General features: G+C 47.4%; 1 protein-coding gene across 8 annotated transcripts in view; it reads left to right on the top strand.

Annotated features, from left to right (window-relative positions):
- Positions 1-19,066, top strand: part of LOC119178073 (PAT complex subunit CCDC47) — a 613,343-nt gene that overhangs the window by 405,352 nt on the left and 188,925 nt on the right. For 6 of the 8 annotated variants that reach the window (XM_075894166.1, XM_075894179.1, XM_075894151.1 and 3 more), the window contains one exon: positions 10,564-10,644. The exons of the other annotated variants lie outside the window; for them this stretch is intronic. In XM_075894166.1, coding sequence (XP_075750281.1) covers positions 10,564-10,644 — 81 coding nt within the window. The remainder of the gene's footprint in view (positions 1-10,563; positions 10,645-19,066) is intronic. 8 annotated transcript variants of the gene reach the window in all.

Raw genomic sequence — 19,066 nt, 5'->3', positions numbered from 1 at the left:
TGAAGCAGCGTCAAAGTTTCGCCCCACCTCTACGACAGGCCTTTCAGTGTTGTGAGCGACCACCATGCCTTGTGTTGGCTAGCTAACTTGAAAGACCTTTCGGGTCGCTTCGCACGGTAGAGCTTCAGACTTGAAGAATTCAACAGGACCATCGTTTACAAGTTTGGAAGAAAACACTCTGACGCCGACTGCTTGTCTCGTGCCCAGTCGAACCACTGCCGCCCGACAGCCTAAATGAGGATAATTTGCAACAGCGAGCTGACGTGGAACTCCGAAGCCTTGTGGAATACCTAGAGGGTAACAGCATGACTGTTCCGAATGTGTTTAAGAGAGAACTGAAGTCATTTTTTTTACGAAATGGAGTTCTCTTAAAAAAGAACTTCTCGTCCCTTCGAGCCGGTTACCTTCACGTGGTTCCTTTAGCAGTGAGACCAGAAGTACTTGAGGCCCTACACGGAGACCCGGTGGCTGGACACCTCAGTGTTTTCCGTACGCTCGCAAAAATAAAGGAAAAGTACTACTGTTCATGACTTCCCACTGACATCACTCATTACTTCAGGACCTGCGGCGACTGTCTGCAATGAATGACACCGCTGACTAAGCCAGCCGGACTTCTCCAATTCATTGAGCCACCTCGCCAGCTGTTCCAGCAAATTGGCATGGACATATAGGGGTCGTTACCGACGTTGAATTCCGGGAACCAATAAATCGTCATAGCTACTGACTACCTCATGCGCTACGCCAAGATGAAAGCCCTGCAAAAAGGCAGTGCCTCCGAGGTAGCAAGGTTCTTCGTCGGAAACATCGTTCTGCATCACGAAGCTCCACAGGTCCGAATTATTGACAGGGGTACGGCCTTTACGGCAGACCTAACTCAGGCTAATCCAAGGTACGGCCACACAAGTCACTGCCAGACCGCCGCCTACCATCCATAGACCACCGGCTTCACCGAACATCTTAATAATACCATTGCTGATATGCTGGCCGTGCACGTCGACGTCGAACACAAGACGTGGGATGCAATACCCCCATACGCGACCTTCACATAAAACATCGCCGTTCAAAAAACAACGCATATGACGCTGTACAAGCTGATCTACGGAAGAACCCCGGCAACCACGCTCGATGCCGTGTTACCCAACGTCATGGTTGAAGAAAGCTTCGATGTGAGTGAGTACCTTCAGTGCGCTGACAAGGCCCGACAACTCGCTCGCTTCCGCATTAAGAACCAACAGACAACCGGCAGCCGCCATTACTATCTTTGACGATGCTTCGTGGAATACCAGCCCGGTAAACATGTTTGGGTGCGGACTCCGATGCGCCAATGTGAACTCAATGAAAAGTTACTGCGAGGGTACTTTGAACCATGTAGGGTAATTCGACCTCTCGGCCCGCTCGATTACGAGATTGCCCCCAACGGCATCACTAACTCTCAACGACGCCGATCGCAACGTAAGTCGTCCATGTCATGCGCCTTAAGCTGTTTTATATGCATTGACGAACTGAAACAGGGTGTTTTGTTGTTTCTGTTATTGCTTTATCATAATTTTTTGCTTGTACTTTTCTGCATTATTTTTGTACTTTCATCTTCTCTTGATGCATCAGGATAAAGCTTTTTTCAGAGGTGCGCATTGGGACATTCTTTTCCTCAAGTTTTGTTATCGCCCTGTTACACTTTGTTCTGCGCAAATCGTGCCTATGGTGTTCGAAGCTGTAGGGGATCGTTTTGTTAAGATTACGCCCACTTAGTGATCATTAGAGATTATTCTGGAACATACGACGCTGCTATCATTAACGCTAGAATATTCGACAGAAGGTGTATAAATGCCGACGTGCTTCACCGCTAATCAGTTGATCGGCAGCCGACGTTCTGTTTGCCGCTATCAGTGCCAGTATCTTGCGGTAATCTGAATTTTTTTTTTACTTGGCCACAGGTTCGGCTCAAATAAACAGTTTATTGTTCGACTGCTCCCTTTGTCCACGTCACGACCCCGTGACAATATCAGATGGTCTACCAACCTGGAAAACCTGGAATATTCGGGGAATGCAGACCCTTCTGGAAAAGTCAGGGAATTTCTGAAATATATGGCCTGGTCTTGGAAACTGACAGCAGTCTGTGCGAACATAACAAAAAGAAGCATTATCATTAATTAAAGCTTAGACTCGCTCTTTTGGCTGCAGCTACAGCTGATAGCGAGAAGATGCATGAAAAAAAAAGGCAGTGCGTAACTGTTGTCTCGTATTGTAGATGGGAAAGTATACACCTACCAAAGGAATACAGCTTTTGCTGTTTCAACATCCACAACGGGAGCCTTGTTCACAATAATAGCAATTATGACGATGCAGCTTATTTAAGTATGTCTAAGGGTTTGGCATAAGCACCGAAAGTACATTGTTAAAAGCATCCAATCAGGCCTGTTCAGTGTATATGCAGTAGTCTGTGTGTGCTGGGATTTCAGGTGCAGGCATGATGCTCGCTCTTTTGTTTGGCCAGTTTGGCCAGAATACGCGTGCTTGACCAGTCAATTTGGTGACCTGTATATTCCACGTGTTTAGCGAAGGTACATGAGGTCACTCGTAGTTCCCTGACGTCATATTCCTGCTGTATAACTTTCTTTTTTTTTTTTAAATCACCGGTCTCACTCTTATATTGGTTATCAAACCGTGGCAGCCTACTATGTAAAGACCATGGAAATTTTCGCTCGGTAAGTTGTCTTCCATGTTGACTAAATCATTCTTTAGTTTCCATGTTGGTACATGCACTATTTTGATATCTGTTGTTTCTTCCTATTACACAGCATATGTGACTTTTGAACTACGACATTGCTCATGTCGGTAAGTTTGTGTATGTTTATCTTGGCCATGATTTCGGCTTGGCTTGAAGGCCTTCTGGTTAAGCTAGAAGAAACATCAGCAGAGGCTTGCTGGACTGTCATACCTTTTATTATTATTATTATTATTATTATTATTATTATTATTATTATTATTATTATTATTATTATTACTGTAGACCCTCAGCAAACAGAACCTGAAGGAACTGGGAAAATATGTTTCATTTAACAGGAGTTCAGTTTACTGAGAGGTGAGCATGGGTGAATACAAGGCTGTAACTAAGTATTGTAGAGACAGTAGTTCTGTTTAAGCAGTAGTTCCGTTTCATCGTCATCTAAATTTTTCATTTCAGTTTTTTGAGATGGTAATAATAAATTTGTGATTACTTCTTAGCGTTACGTTCATAGAAGAGTGCATAAATGAAGGTAACACGCCGTCATCTGTGGTTTATCTATGGAATCAAGAAAACTGTTGCTACCTGACAGATTGCTTTTTGCCAGCACATATTTATCAATTGTCAGCGCTTTGAACTTCAACCCCTAGCTTTCTTTGCAGGAGTCTGAGGACTTTCGTCAAGCTCGAAACGTCAGAGCCCAGAAAAAGAAAACATCTACAGTCCACTTATAAGGATTTCGAGGAAACCTGAAAATATGATTGCTATAACCGGTGATCGTTATATCTGGACTGCCATAAAAAATCGTCATCGGGCGTATATTTTTCGTAGCTCCAGGCTCGAGTTCGCTTTTTCCACCAATGAACAGATGATGTAGATTAAAAGCTTCGAAAAAAAAAAGCAAACCTTTATTTTATACTTTGAAGAGTGTTTATGACTTCGGCACGATGAAGAATTCTGATACCCACTGTTGGTACCGCAGAAGCTCCAGCTTAACATGCGTGGTTCGGATACCTTCAAGTTGTTGCGAATACTATGGTGGCATTCCTCGGACCCGCATGAAGTCTACTAGCACGTCAATCAGCATCAGTGAACATTGCGTGATTATCTACAAGGCCGTAGAAGCACTGTTCACCCATTGTTATAACCGATAGATCGTTATACTACAGTGAAAGCTCATTAATTTGAACTTCAATAATTCGAATTTATGGATAATTCGAACTGTAATTTATGGTCCGGCCAAGCTCCATACAAGCCTATGAATAAAAAAAGCCTGTTAATTCGAATGCGAGTAGGTTCCACTGCGGATAATTGGAACTATGCGCCACCGCGCCGGCGGCTTGGCTAGTCACTCGATAGGGCGGCTGCCGAGTCACGAGGCGGCATTGACAGGAAGCGGAGAGAAAAAAAAAATTGGTTCCAAATCTGCATGTTACACTGCAAATATCGTCGGAAGACGATAGTCTTGCGTCTAAAAAGGGTGAACAAAACGTTTATTCGATGTTTTGCGCAAGCAAATCGGTGAATGGTATTCTGCAGGCGCTGCGTTAGAGTGCCTCGAGCGTGTAGCGAAGGAGAATGAGCTCATAGAGGCACGTTAGACACAAGTGCCATCTGGCAGTTATCTTCGAAAACGAAGGCTTGCAGCCGACGGAGAAAGATGGGCGCCAGTCTTGGAGACGATAAGGTGTAGAACACAAAGCGACGGGCAGGCGCCACCACCGTGACGTTGTAGCAAAGCGTTGGAAACACCGTTTTGAGCATCGTGTTGCACTGTCAGTGCAGCGCGATTAAACGCTACATTCCTTAGAGTTACTTGTGTGTGTCTCTTCTAGTATAAAGACAGACATAGAAAACAGTGAAGCGTTGTTGTGGCACCACAGATATGCGCAATAATTGTTTTTTAATTGACAATCGCACAACTATGAATGCTAAACCTTGAGAAATATTGATGGGCGCTGCGGATTGGGTTGGCCGTTTGGGGCCGTTTGAGGTATCGTTAGGGCGGACAAACAGGCAGATGTACAGACAGAAAGACAGACCAAAATTTTTTCGTCGAAGGTCCCCAAGAAAAACTATCGTCTTTAAAACGGAGAAACTGGCATGGAGGTCAGAGTGCAGAAAATAGCGCCACTTACTCTTCACCCCCTCCCCCCACAATCTCTTTCTCTCGGCGACTGCCTGCTCTCCATTCTACGTAACCTCCAAGATTGGTTTTTTGCTTAAGCACCAACATCGGAGCCTTTGAAAATCCTGCGTAGTTGTCGCTGTTAGACGACAGATGGCACGACCAGCACACAGCAAATTGGGTGCGTTGTAGCTTTGCCCAGCCTTCTCTGCAGTCTCTGTCTCGGGCATGCGTCGTACACTTTGGTTGTTGATGCTGGGAGTGGCTTCCGACTGTCGCGATTCTTTGTGTTGGTGTTAGGCCTCGGCTAAGGTTTGTTGCGGTAGCGCCGGTAGTAGCTTCCTGTCTGTCACGATTCTGCTGCTCCGACAAACACCATGCCAAAACACTTCCTTCTAGCAAACACGACAGGGGTACTGCAGCCCATGGACCAGTGTATAATTAGAAATTCTAAATCATTTTGTCGGCTAATTATTTTTATCAGATAAATATTTTATCATTTAACAAATTATTTTGTGCCATAACTTCCAAGTGACGCTCCCAAGTGCACTACACATGCTTGTGCGTGCTTGGAAGCAAGTGACAGCGCTTACGATAGCAGATTGCTTTTGCCACTGTGGCTTCAGCACCGAAGCTCTGCAAGCTGACGAGCCACCAGTGTTCGAACACGGCGTCACCGCACTCATGGTGAACGTTTTGGAAAGTGTCTTCTTTGCGTACTACGTTGATGTGGACTCAAGTGCAGTGGTGTGCAGTGGTGTGCAGTGGTGCACTCACGGATGGCGACATTGTATGTCAGGTGAGATGTGCAGAACCTATCGCTGCCATGGACGATGATGAGGAGGAGGACGAAGCACTAGTGCGGCCCTCTGCTGCAGAAGTCATGGCCAGATTCAATACCGCACGTCTTTTCTTAAGTTTTGAAGGAGGTGGAGAAGAGGCCTTCTGCTAAATTCGCTCGTTAGATCAAAAAGTGCGTGCTGTTGCCTCCAAAGAAAGAAGGCAGACCACGATCAGATTTTTTCAAAAAATAAATGGTTATGCCCTACTCGCAGTGTACTATTGTTGTTCTTCACTTTCGTTAGTTCGAACTTTCGTTAATTCGAACTGAGGCGGATTTCTCTTGCGGTTCGAATTAACGAGTTTTTACTGGATGTGGTGTCGTTATAAGTAGACTACACTGTGCATGTGTGTAGTCTCATCGTGAAAAAAAGAAAAGTTATGCAGTACTGCTCTAATATTGCGATGTTGTTAGTCATAGTCAACGCAAGGTGCACAGAATATGTGAGTAGTAGTTTTTTGTTTGTTTGTTTTTCTGGCAGGAAAGTATATATTAAAGGTGTGCGAATTAGATAGGAATGCAAATCAATAGTAAATACGGCAATTCAGGTCCTATCAGGTCTAATCCGTATCCTAAAAAGTAAGGTCAGTAAATACAGCAGCTTCGCCCCGCCTTAGTGGTCTAGTGGCTAAGGTACCTGGCTGCTGACCTGCAGGTCGCGGGATCGAATCCCGGCTGCGGCGGCTGTATTTCCGATGGAGACGGAAATATTGTAGGCCCGTGTGCTCAGATTTGGGTGCAGATTGAAGAACCCCAGGTGGTCAAAATTTCTGGAGCCCTCCACTACGGCGTCTCTCATAACCATATCGTGGTTTTGGGGCGTTAAACCCCACATATCATTAAATACAGCAGCTCAGGTTGATCTAATCCAATTCAGTCCTCATCACAAGTGGCCATAAGGTGGGTTAAAATGGGGGTTGGATTGGATTATAGTAAACTGGAATATACTACAGTGCAGAACTCAACGAGCTCACACGTTTTCTTTTTTCACAGATGTCACGAGACGGTTCCACGTCTAGATTTTCTGGCAGCTTTGGCTGCATTGTAGAACAATTGTGGGCTGCTTCAAACTTTCAGCTCCAGTTAATTTTAACTCGTATGTTTGCTCTCTGGTTCTTTTGAACATCAAACAGCCAGCTTGCTTACTCTTTGATTCAGAGGTTATATTTTGGCCCGTTATACATATGTCTTCATATGCTCCGCTCAGGCTCAGAATATTCTGAGCATGTACTGTACATTTATTTACTGATATTATAGGAGTGTCTGAAATATATATATTTTCTTACCACTCAAGGGTCTCTTTTCAGTGTAGAGAGTTTTCAAAGCACACATGACAGTCATGAAATTTGCTTCAAATCATCATGGAAAACCTGGAAAATACAGGGGATTAGGAAAAGGTAAATTGGAAGACACCCTGAATATACAACTGGCACTTTTAATATGCTTAAGATAACCCCTTTTGCATTGAGTTCATGACTCTGAGGTACACGCATTCCTTCAGATCGGCTCCCTGATTCGGCCTTCAAGTATTATAAGCACTTGGAGCTTGCATAAAAGAAGCAAAGTAAGCGCGAAAGCATGTGTTTAAAACTAGATAAGCCTTTCAACTACTATCTTCCATAAAACTGGCATGATAAAACTGAGTCGTCACCAATATAAATCTTGTGACAAGGTTACTTATATTCGGGTTTCTCATGAAACAATCGGGCGCATGTGGACTCATGAGAAACAGGACTCTGGATATCGTAGAGACTGCCGACCAAACAAGCACATGAATTAATCGCGGTTTTGATACTTCTCCTCTTATTGTAGTTCGCCAATAGCCACTTGAGACGTAGCCCAGCTCAAAGCATTGCTTGAATGGGAAGCTACACGGATCCGTGCAAATTTCAATTGTACATGTTTTTTTTGTGTGTGTGCGAGTTTGCAGGTCCTTGAAACACTAAATGTCTCAATGCAATTTCGGCGTGCTTGCATATTCCCTTGTGCACCATGGTGCGTAGCAGGTGTGCATAAAGGCACAGAAATGCATTAAACGAGCAATTAAGTGCTTTAGCAGGATACGGCGCATGCAATCCCAATGCAAGCCCTCCTGAGGTCTTCAAGCTGCGCACGGGGTTTGCTATTTATGGTTTACCTGAAGAAATAGTAATTGTAAAGAGGGTTTATTGGAGGACTGAGCAAGTGGGTGGTAGCTCGAAAGGAACGCAGGTGGACCCAGATGACGGTGCTTGATCGCTGATCTCGTGCCTTTTTCTTGTGTTGATGATAGCTGACCTGGTGGTATCAACGTCTTTCTTATTCACTATATAATGAACAATTATCCCCAGTTTACTTCAGCATGCTTTGAGATCTTCTTGAAACGAAATGGAATCCTCCATACAAAGACGCCTCCTTATCATTATGCCTCGAATGACACTGCTGAGCGTTGTGTACAAACGTTAAAGCGACACAAGTTTTAGAGGAAAAACAAACTGGCAAATAGTGGTCACTCCAGCTTCGTATTCCTCAATTCCTCTTCACGTACAGGCACTTAGGAAGTGCGCTGATGGCTCAGTTAGCTAACGCGTGCTTCCAATCGATGCTGATCGAGAGGTCGTGGGTTCGATTCTCTGGTATCCAAAATTACGAATTTTTTCTTCTGGTTAGATTGTTTGCATGCTCCTTATGCAAATTTTGACATTGTCGTATCTGTGACAAAAGTATGTCATTGGAGTCTCGGTGGATACCGGCATAAAACACTTTCGTGTTAAAAAAAAAATGTGCTGCAAGAGTGGTGCCATGGATAGCGCACTAGTAGTGAACTACCGTGGTGGAAAGTTGGTGGAACTGCTTTGGCGCTACTGAGCAGATGACACTTTCAACTTTGACAAAACCGGGCTCTTATATAAGCTACTACGGTAGAAGTCACTGAGCCGGTTCGAGGAATCTTGCCACCACGGAAAACAATTCAAGGAACGAATGTCATCGACAGCTGTCACGAACTTATCTAGAGAGAGCTTGCATCGGATGGAATTAAGAGAGTCTGGAGACGGGCTTGGCACGAACAGCATACACTTTATACCCCGAAAAATCAAAGCTGAAAATTCGCACACAACATAAACACTCACAGACACAAAATTACCCGAATAAAATGCAAGCAAAGTAGTCTACAAACCAGTTTGAATCCCTCCCTATCTCTAGCCACTGGTCATAATCCAATATGGCATTACAACATCGCAGGCTCCTACTGTTCACGTCGGTTTCTCTCCAATGCCGTATCAAAATTCATCACGTACGTCGTTGACCTTCTCCTTGCTGCCACCAGAGGTTGGTCCTGCTGAACGAGCCGCTTGTCCTCGTCACCGGCATCCCAGACTCTGTCATCTTCTTTGGCCTCGCTAGCCTCGCCATGGATTATATTGATGGCAAGTCTGCTCTGCTGAGTGGTGTGGGCTGTCGCCGTTGTGCCGTGAAGGGGGAGAGCTGCAAGTCATAAACAGGAACTGCTGGGCAGGATGCGGCAAGTCTGGGCAGTTTCGCTAGGAATCTCCAAGGTTGACGGCCACTCGTCGGCCCTCTCACATCGGCACTCCAGAACCGGGCGGTCATGCTGCCCCCATCGTGATAGTGACACTCGTTTTCCACGTCTTCGCAGCTCGACGTCCTACGCACAGTGCCAGTTCATCTTCTGGAATTTTTTTTTTTGACCCAGGTCGCATGCCACGAGCCCTTTTCCGACCAATATCTTGCGTCTGTGTGGCTGGTGCACGTGCACTCAGGTGATTCTTCTATCCTCATGCACGGCCGCTGCACGTCCGCCTTCGGCACGTGTTTGGTGCCTCAGGTGCCTATCTAGTACGAAGCGGTGACAAAGGCGTGGATTGCACTAAAGATGTTCGAAAAGTATTGTTGAAGGCTGAGAAAATACCTTAGAATGAGGATGATAAATTGCTGACTGGAATGTGCATGGACAGCAGCAGCGTTGTTCGCATTTTCTCACAAATATCTCTTGCTTATATACTTTCTTCTGCATACGATGTTTGGTGGAATGTGCAGGGTACAACTCGCTATACAGCCCCAGGAGTGGACAGCACATTGCTGCTACTACGATGACTGACCAACCTGCTCCATGCGAACAAGATCCGTCAGCCCTGTAGCCGATCGCTGTGGTGCAACTTCGTGACCCAAGCCCATTCAAAGGCACAACTGGTATAGACGACAAGTGGCTGCAAAGAAGAGCTCACGACTCGTACCCAGAAATCCAAAGAGCCATACATCGCATACATCCAAAACGTATTGGTTTCGTGCCGTAAGGTCGATAATGATATGCCTGAGGAGGACAAAATCGAACACGTATTTAAAGGAATTGCCGATGACGCCTTCAATTTCTTGCTGTGTAAGGGCTTCTGTATGGTGGAGTCAGTCATAGCAGAATGTCTTCGTTTCGAACAGGCAAAAAGTATGTGCATCGTTCACCGATTTGACCACCCTCCCAACACGGTCGCTACATTCTCCTGCAAAGATTTGCAAAATTTACCCACGCTACATGAATCACGAGCACCACAAAACGTCATCGAAATTGTGCGTCAAGAACTCGAGGCTCTAACACCTGCTATGCCCAATGACATAGTTTTCCCCTGGTTCTCCCTCAGTGTAGTTGTTTAAAAGAAGCACAGTAGCTGGAGATTCTGTGTAGACTATCGCCATCTCGACCATATTGTTACATGGTTTCGGCATAGTGGGGCACCCTGAAAGGTGCCTCAGACTGGAATTGAAGAAGTGAGCATTGTTTGTGAGCTGTGTTGTGACTGCAGACTTTTTGCTGTTACTTTTACATAATATTTTGATGTAGGTGCTGGGTACTCTTTTGACAATGGAGCTACGCAGTGGACGCCTCCTTAAGTGTGATACCATGGCTCCGAGTGAAGACACGCCTTCGCCACCTCTCTTCGCAACGACAGCAACCCGGTACGTTGCTTTTGACACAACCCCGTGATCCTGGTACCTTTACTGGAGAGAACAATGTGAATGTGAACAAGTGGCTCAGTATGTATGAGCACGTTAGCAACCAGTATGGCTGGGACCCAACCATTATGCTCGCGAATGTCATGTTCTATCTTGACACGACTCCTCGTATCCGGTTTGAGTACCCATGAGCACTAAGTCACAAGCTGGGAAATGTTTAAACAACGACTCCGCAACCTTTTTGGCAACCCGTTTAGTCAACAGCTTGATGCTCGAAAGCAATTGGCCATACGTACATAGACGTCCACTGAGCCCTGCTTGACTTACATTGGAGACGTGTTAGCCTTGTGTGAAAAGGCTGAGCCCAACATGGGTTGAGCTGACAAGATATTGCATACTTTGAAAGGTATCACCAACGGTGTGTTCAATCTACTTGTCTTTACAAAGGTAACGATCATCGACACCATAATTGAAGAGTGCCGCCGTCTCGAGCTGGTGAAGAGCCGACGCATTTCACACCAGTTCCACCACTTACCCAACACTGCTGCAACGTCGGCTTGCGAAGCCTCTTTTTGCAGCCGTCCACAACCGAAGGCTTGACGCGCATCGCCCGACATGATTTCTAGGCCGCTTACCCGTGCCAACAAACCGACGTTGCCCGACACCTCGACGCCAGCTGTCTCATTGATCGAGGCTGTTGTCCACCGGGAATTCGCTAACCATAGTCTCTTGTCTCCTGTCCACTTTATGTGCCCTGGATAATACTGATCCCTCAATAGCTTTTGTCGAAATGACACGCCGTTGTCCATACTCTTTTCGAACCAGACACCGGTCTGAATGGTGAACAGCTGATGATAAGCCAATCTGCCTCTCCTGTGTTCGTGCGGGGCGGGTCGCTCGTTATTGCCATGCCCGCTGGCCTATACCCCACTTACAGTAACTAATCCCGTCCACCGAACCACCGTTATCCGACCCGCACTGAGTCTTTAGCATTTACTGCCCCTGAGGACTATGGCCGCCCTGTCCCGTCGCCGCCGCCGCCTCACAGCCGCCCTTCTTGATCAAATAAGCGTCGACATTATCATTCCTTGCTGGCATTTGACCGCCGTTGTCCTCAGAAAACTAGGCTACGCAGTGTCTGGAGGGGAAGCTGCCCTGTCGACCTTACCCAAAAATTCTCTGTTGCCCTTACGTTTAAACCGGAACGCCCTTGAAGTATATGTTGATGGCACACCTGATGAAACCTTGATTAATACGGGCGCTCACGTCTCTATTATGAGTTGGGAACTTCGTCGTCGCATGAAGAAAGTCCTAATGCCCCCCTTGACAAGTGTCGTGCAAGTTGCAGATGGCACAACCGTCCCGGTCGTCAGTAAGTGTGCAGCTCAACTTACCGTAGCTGCTCATCAAGTGGTCGTCCTTTTTACCTTCCTTGCAACATGTCCTCGAAACCTCATACTAGGCCTCGATTTTCTTGCCGCCAATTCTGCTCTGATTGATTGCTCTGCTGGCGTGCTTTGTCTTGAACTGTGTGGGGGAGCATGTGCGCCCAGCTTCCCTCTCCCTTTTACGGCAGCGCGACAGCCTCGTTGCGGTGACATGACTGTTTTTTCGAGAGTCAATAAAGCCTCTTGCGAGGGGATTGAACACCCCCGTGGCCAGCACTCAGGATTCCCCTTTTCTTGGGGCGGGAAATGGGTTTCCCCTCCCTCAGCGAGAAAACATGTTATTCAGAGAAAGGGAAACTGGGTCAGTGAACACAACTAGCTAGCGGACGGCCACACTCTCTCTGACACCGGCCTAGGAAGAAGGAGGTCGAACCCACAACCCCCAGTGAGCCGAGGACAACAACGACCAAGGAGTAAGCGTCTACTCTTGTTTCTGTACTATCTCCTCGTGACATTTGCACGCTATTGCTAACGCCTAGCAATAAAGTGTTGTTATTGGCCTAGCCTGTTTGCCCTCGAGCGAGGTACTTTTACAGAATGCGCTGTCAGTTATGCAAAGCCTCGCGAGCGCCCTGCAGAACACAGCGCAGACCCCCGTGCAGACTGTGTGACCACATGTCAAGATAGGCATACCTACTTACACGAGTTACCATGACTGCAAGAGCGCCAACGAGTATCTCGGCCAGTTGCTTCATTATCAGCAGGTGACGGGGCTTTCTGACACCGAACTTTTCGAGCGCATGGTCCGGGTATTGCTCACAGATCAAGTGACTCGATCGTTTCGACTAACCGAACATCGCACCCGCACGGTAGAAGAGTTCCGCGACAGCTTCCATGACGAATTTCTACCGGCTAATTATGAGTGGCGTATGCGCAGGGAATTGGACCTACGCACTCAGCATCCGGACGACTCCTTGCAGGAGTATGTACGAGCGATAAACCAGCCGTATCGTCTCGCTAACCCTCACGCCACCAATACAGAAAAAGTCGAGTGCGTTACGCAACAAGTGCACCCGACTTTTGCAAGGCACTTCAGGGGATGCAAGTTCACAAACCTGGAGGAGCTTGCCACCGAGGCAAAGCGCATACAAGGGGGCATCTTCGCTGCGAGATCGTATCATCCAACTTCGCCCACAGTGCAGTCAATTGAGCCTCGCTGTGCATGGAATGGGGGCGCGGTAGTTTCAGAAGCAATTAGGTGTAATGTGTCAGCATCGTTCGCTGATGAGCAGGTACCGCGTGATTGACAGCGTTCAGATCGCGCTTTGGACCCCTATGCTTACGTGCTCCGCACGGCCCACGCTGCCCCCGCCTGTGACATTCTACGGCAGGAGCGCACGGTCGACACGAGTCCTAACAAGCGGGGCAACCCTGTGTGAGGGCCACCTGATTGAGGCAATTTACAATCGAACTGGCATGGGTTTCGCGATCCTTGCTATTGGTGCGGCGCGCCGGGCCACATTGCCCGCGAATGCTACCGCACACCGGGTCAGGAGCAAAAGCGCGGTTCGGGAAACGGATGGCGCCGCCAATGATCTTTATGAGACCCCCCGCGGCGATCAGTAATCCCACTGATGCGTTCGGATCACTTGCACCGTCAGTCTGTCGCGCATGTGATGCTGTAGACTCGCCCGCACCGTCAATCGAGGTAACGATAGCTCGAAAGAAGTTTATAGCACTTTTAGATACTGGGGCAAGCGCTTCTTTGTTCGGCGACGACGTATTATACCATCCTTGTGAGAACATTATCTGCTTGAAACAAAGCAACACCATTTTCCGCCTTGCTACGGGGACAGCACAAGCGAGCGGCGCGGCTAGGCTAGTGATTCGCTCGGGTAGACGCGTGAGGCGACAATGTTTCGTGCATCTTCCTGGGCTGTCAATGTCTTTAATCCTGGGTCGAAACTTTCTTGCTAAGTCGGGTATTATTGACATTGCAAAAGGCAGTTACCGAAAGTAGAGTGTACTAGAAGTGTTGAGTCGCGTGACCGCGCTTCACCGCCTGATCCCTTCTGCGTTGCCCACTGCAACAGCGCTGCAGTCGAATAGTACTGAAAGAGCTGCGCGTCTTGTGTAGGAACTGCTACGCGCTTCGGCTCCTCCTCCATCGCGCTTTCCTGACGCAGATTTCTTTGTACCTGCCCATCATTTATGTCTAGCACATGATGCCATAGCTTTTGAAGTATGACACGCCAATCTACTGAATTTGAGCTCCATAAAAGCCCTTGTGAGAGGTCGAAAATAATTCAGAAAGAGTGTGTCTTATACTGATTTCTTCTCTCTTAACTCTTTGTTCGTTGGCTAGGCGTCTACAATATTCAGAATAACTGAGCCTATTTATTGGAAATTAGCTGTGCTCAGAAAGCTGTGAGATTAACTAACAAATAGTGGGTCACACGCACGCAGAACTAGAAAGCCATAAGTAAAGAGGGGAGAGGAAGGGAATCTGAACCCCCTACACCAGGAAATGTTTTCGTATTTCAACTTTTAAGGATATACTAAAATATTTACACGCATTCACAGCGACTACCAGTTGCCAGTGTTAGGCGTCCTCTTGCACACCCCACCCTCTCGAAAAAAAAAAAAAAAAAGAGTAATCCTAGGTAGCCCTGCGCCAATAGTTTACAGTTGGCGAAATGAAATAACGTGTCTCTATAAAAGTGCACTGTAGATTTCACTTTTTCGACAGTATGAGGTCTCAAAACTAGTTCATATATATATATATATATATCTGTGTGTGTGTGTGTGTGTGTGTGTGTGTGCGTGCGTGCGTGCACGGGCGCATACAATGAAGGTAAAGTTCTTAAAACAAGATGCACCACGGCCTGCCTACACTTTTGACACTTTACAATAGAACTACGCATATAATACAAAACATCGTCATAAATTTGCTGGCTTGCAACGTCGTTATGCCAATAGAACATTTGAAAAGCAGCGCAATTTAAGCTGTCGATAGAAAATGAGAACTGCCTACAATGAACTTACACAGATTAAGAGACGGGCAATATATGCAGCTGGCACTTTTAATATGTTTGTGCATTGTTTTTAATAGGTTTAATATGTAATAAGCCTTTCGAAAAGCAATGATCATTATCTTTCACAAAACTGGCATGATAAAACAGAGTCGTCACCGATTAATGTTGTAACAACGTTGCTTATACTCGGGTTTCTTGTGAAACAATCGAGCGCATGTAGGCTCATATGAGGAACACTGTGCTGTGAATATCGTAAAGACGGCGGACAAAACGAGCGTATGATTTAATCACAGTTTTATACTTCTCCTCTCTTTGTAGTTCGCCAGTAGCCACTTATGATGCAATGCAGCTCAAAGCGCGGATTGGTTAAGAAGCTAGGCGGACCCGTGCAAATTCCGATTGACATTTGTGTGTGTGTAGGGGGGGGGGGGGGGGGGTCAACAGGCTCTTGAAACAGTGAATGTATCGACGCAATTTCGGCATGCCTGCATATTCCCTCGTGCACCATGGCGCGTCGCAGGTGCGTCTCCTGATAAAGGCTCAGAAACGCATTAAACGCACTAAAACGAGCAATTACTCGCTTTCGCAGGCTTGGGCACGCGCTCTCTCAATGCAGACGCTCCTGAGATCTTCAGTAGCATGGGACTACAGCGCCGCCGCTACTGTCACCCGCCGGAGAATCAGCCGAGATGTGGCAGGGCCGCCTCGTTCACTCCACTGCCCCCTTCTAGTACACTGTACCAAAAGCATGACAAAGACACGCTAAAGCTTTTCTCGAAGGCCCTCGCATTCACAAAAGCATGCCAATAACAGGGAGAGGCGTGAGTACGCAAGGAGAAAAGCGCGCCGAGAACGCGAGTAACCAGTCCACCGGAACAATGTGCCGCGCTGCAGGGAAGGTCAAGTGGACCCGTTTTTGGAGGCACAGAGCCTACTAGAAGGGTAACGAGCGCAGCTGTGGTCGCTGTTGTACGAGCATGACACCATGTTTACTGACCGTCTCGGCCGCACTACGCTGGTCAAGCATAGAATTGACTCGGGTGATGCACGATCTTGAAAATGCAATCCCCAACCAATCAGCTTGGCTAAGCAGAAAGCACTTGACTTCGCCTTAGACAAACTCATCGACACAGGCGTAGTTGAGAGGTCAAACAGCCCATGGGGTTTCTCGGTAGTTCTAGTTTAAAAAAAAAATGATACGCAATGCCTTTGTGTAGACTACTTCAGGGTGAATGAGGTTATGGAAAAAGACGCGTACCCTCATCCCTTCATTTCATCGTTGGTATCCAATCTAGGCGAGGCAAAGTACTTCACTACGCTCGATGCTAGCCGTGGATATTTTCAGGTGTAGATGGACGAGCGGGATAAAGTGAATGCAGCTTTCACGTGCCCCAGGGGACTTTACCAATTCAGGAGAATGTTTTTCAGGTTAATGGGAGCTCCCGCTATGTATCGGAGGCTAATAGATCGTGTTTTGGGAGATGGAAAGTGGCAGCACGCATTCGCATATCTAGATGACATAGTGATTTACTCGAAAACGTTCGAAGAGCACTTGTGCCACTTGAGAGACGTTCTAGAAATACTGAGATCTGCGGGCATCACTTTGAACCCAAACAAAGCTCGGATAGCGGTGACCCGAATAACGTTATTGTGATTCACGCTTGACAAGGGTCGCATTTTTAGATAAGGGTAAGCTTGAAGCAATAGTCAGCTATCCATCGCCGAACAATAACGGTGAGTTGAGGCGCTTTCTAAAGATGGTGAACTTTTATCGCCAGTTCATTCCAGACTGCGGGGCAGTGCAGGCACCCTTGACGAAGCTCTTTAGGAAAGGCGAGCATTGGGCTTGGAGCCAAGAACAGGAGACTGCACTGCGTCGCCTCATGAAGTTGCTGGCCAAGACAGCTCAGCTGCAGCTACTCGATTTGAACAGATAGTTTGTGATTAACACAGATGCAAGCGACCTGGGTTTAGGAGCAATTCTGCTTCAGGAGCATGGAGGTTCCCTCCGACCGATTGCGTTCGCGAGCCGCACGTTGACGCTGGTAAAGAGAAGCTACTCGGTAACCGAGGAAGAGTGTCTGGCGATAGTTTTTGCTCTCCGTAAGTTTGACTTTCACATAGATGGAGTTGTGTTCGTGATTGAGACTGACCACATGGCACTTACGTGAATGAGGCACTTGAACGAAACAAGTGGCCGCCTGGCATGTTGGGCACTGCTGCTGCAGTGTTACGACTTCGCCGTTCGCTACCGCAAGGGTAAGAACAATGCTGCGGCCGACGCACTATCGTGTGCTGCAGTCCGACACGAGACAAGTCACCCGACTAACTTGGAACGAACTGACAGCGAGACACTCACGTTAACGGAAACAGCAGAGCAAACGTTAGTTCAAGGCAAAAGCCGGAACCACGTAAAGGTTGTCATTAGCGCATGTGTTCAGCAGAAGGGGACTGTTAGAAGCTCAGCAGATAGATTCATTTTGTTGAAAGGTGTTCGACAGGCTCCAGGAGCCGGGTGGTAGTGAGGCCACCGCGCACAAGGGGGCAATTGGTATTGCTGTCGGTGAGGAGCGCTCGGCAACAGCTGGTAGTGCTGTACGCGTGCTGAATTCATATTTGCTTGATTTTGACAGCATCCTGCTGAGGTACTTCCCATCCGACGACGACATAAGTGAGTCATTCAAAGTCGTAATGCAGCGCATGTTGAGGGGAGCACTTTTTCGCTACTTTCATGACTCGTGCATTGCTGGGCATGCGAGCGGCCCTGAGACTTATGCTAAGTTGTGTCGCCTTGCTACCTGGCCAAGCATGAAGCTTGATGTAATTGGATACACCCATTCATGTCGAGTGTGCCAAAGCGTCAAGCCACGAGGCGGATGTCCGCTTGGCCTCAAGGAGCCGATTAACAGTCAGACTGCCTGGCAAATCGCGACATGTGACCTAATGAGACTGTACCCCACTACTCCCAGCAGAAACAAGTTCTTGCTGGTAATCACGGATCACTTCACTAAATGGATGGAACTTTTCCCCTTTAGGAAGTTGACAGCTCTAGTGATCTAAAAGAACTTGATGGAGGTTTTCACCAGGTTCGGGTTCTCTGAGCAGGTGATTACAGACAATGCGTCTTATTTCACTGCGAAGGTGTTTGTTGACACAAGTGCCGGGTTGGGCATTAAGCAAAAAAAAAAAAAAACACACCTACCATGCTCATTTGGACCCCACAGAGCTAGTCAGTCGCAGCATCAAGCAGGTGCTTGTTGTGTTCTCTGAGAGACATAGGAACTGGGATACCTACCTTCAAGAGATCGGTTTTGCATTGCGATTGATCGTGAACTGATCGACTGGGTATGCACCTTTTTCTCTGAACCTGGGGCTTACAAATATGATGGACTGTCAGTGGACTGTCAGTGGCGACATCAGCATGTGGTGAATACGCAATGCAGCTGCGCGAGAAGCTAGCGAAAGCTTTACATAAAGCTCAGTATATTCTCAGCACTGCTAGGGCACAGCAGAAGGTGCCGTACGACCGCACGCATCGGAACGTACACTACGAAGCGGGCGATCTGGTGCTACGGCGCTATCATGTTCTCAGCAATGCTAGCAGTTTTCTGCCTTGCTGGCACCAAAATGGTTCGGGACGTACCGAGTGCAAGAGGAAGTTTCCTCGCTCGTTTATCCACTCGCAAACATGAAAGGCAAACCGAGTAGCTGACCGGTGCACGTATGTAATTTGAAACGCTTCGTGTCATGGGATGTGCACGAGGACTACAGTCAGTCCCCCTCCAGGCCGCAGGCGGTGGTTGAGATCGCTCGTCATCTAGTGAGGAACCCAGAACCGCGTTACTTCCTGCGTAACAGGCGGAGACAACTCTTCACGGTAGGCCGCGTTTGATATGTTCGACGCAAGGTGCAAGTGTTTGCGCACAACACATGTGCGATTGTTGACCTGTCCTTTTTGTGTCAACTTTTACTGAGCAGATGGAGAGTCGAAAGGAGAGCCGA

The sequence above is a fragment of the Rhipicephalus microplus genome, chromosome 1, assembly GCF_043290135.1.
Source record: "Rhipicephalus microplus isolate Deutch F79 chromosome 1, USDA_Rmic, whole genome shotgun sequence".
Taxonomy (NCBI): Eukaryota; Metazoa; Arthropoda; class Arachnida; order Ixodida; family Ixodidae; genus Rhipicephalus; species Rhipicephalus microplus.
This window is presented reverse-complemented; position numbering and strand designations above follow the sequence as displayed.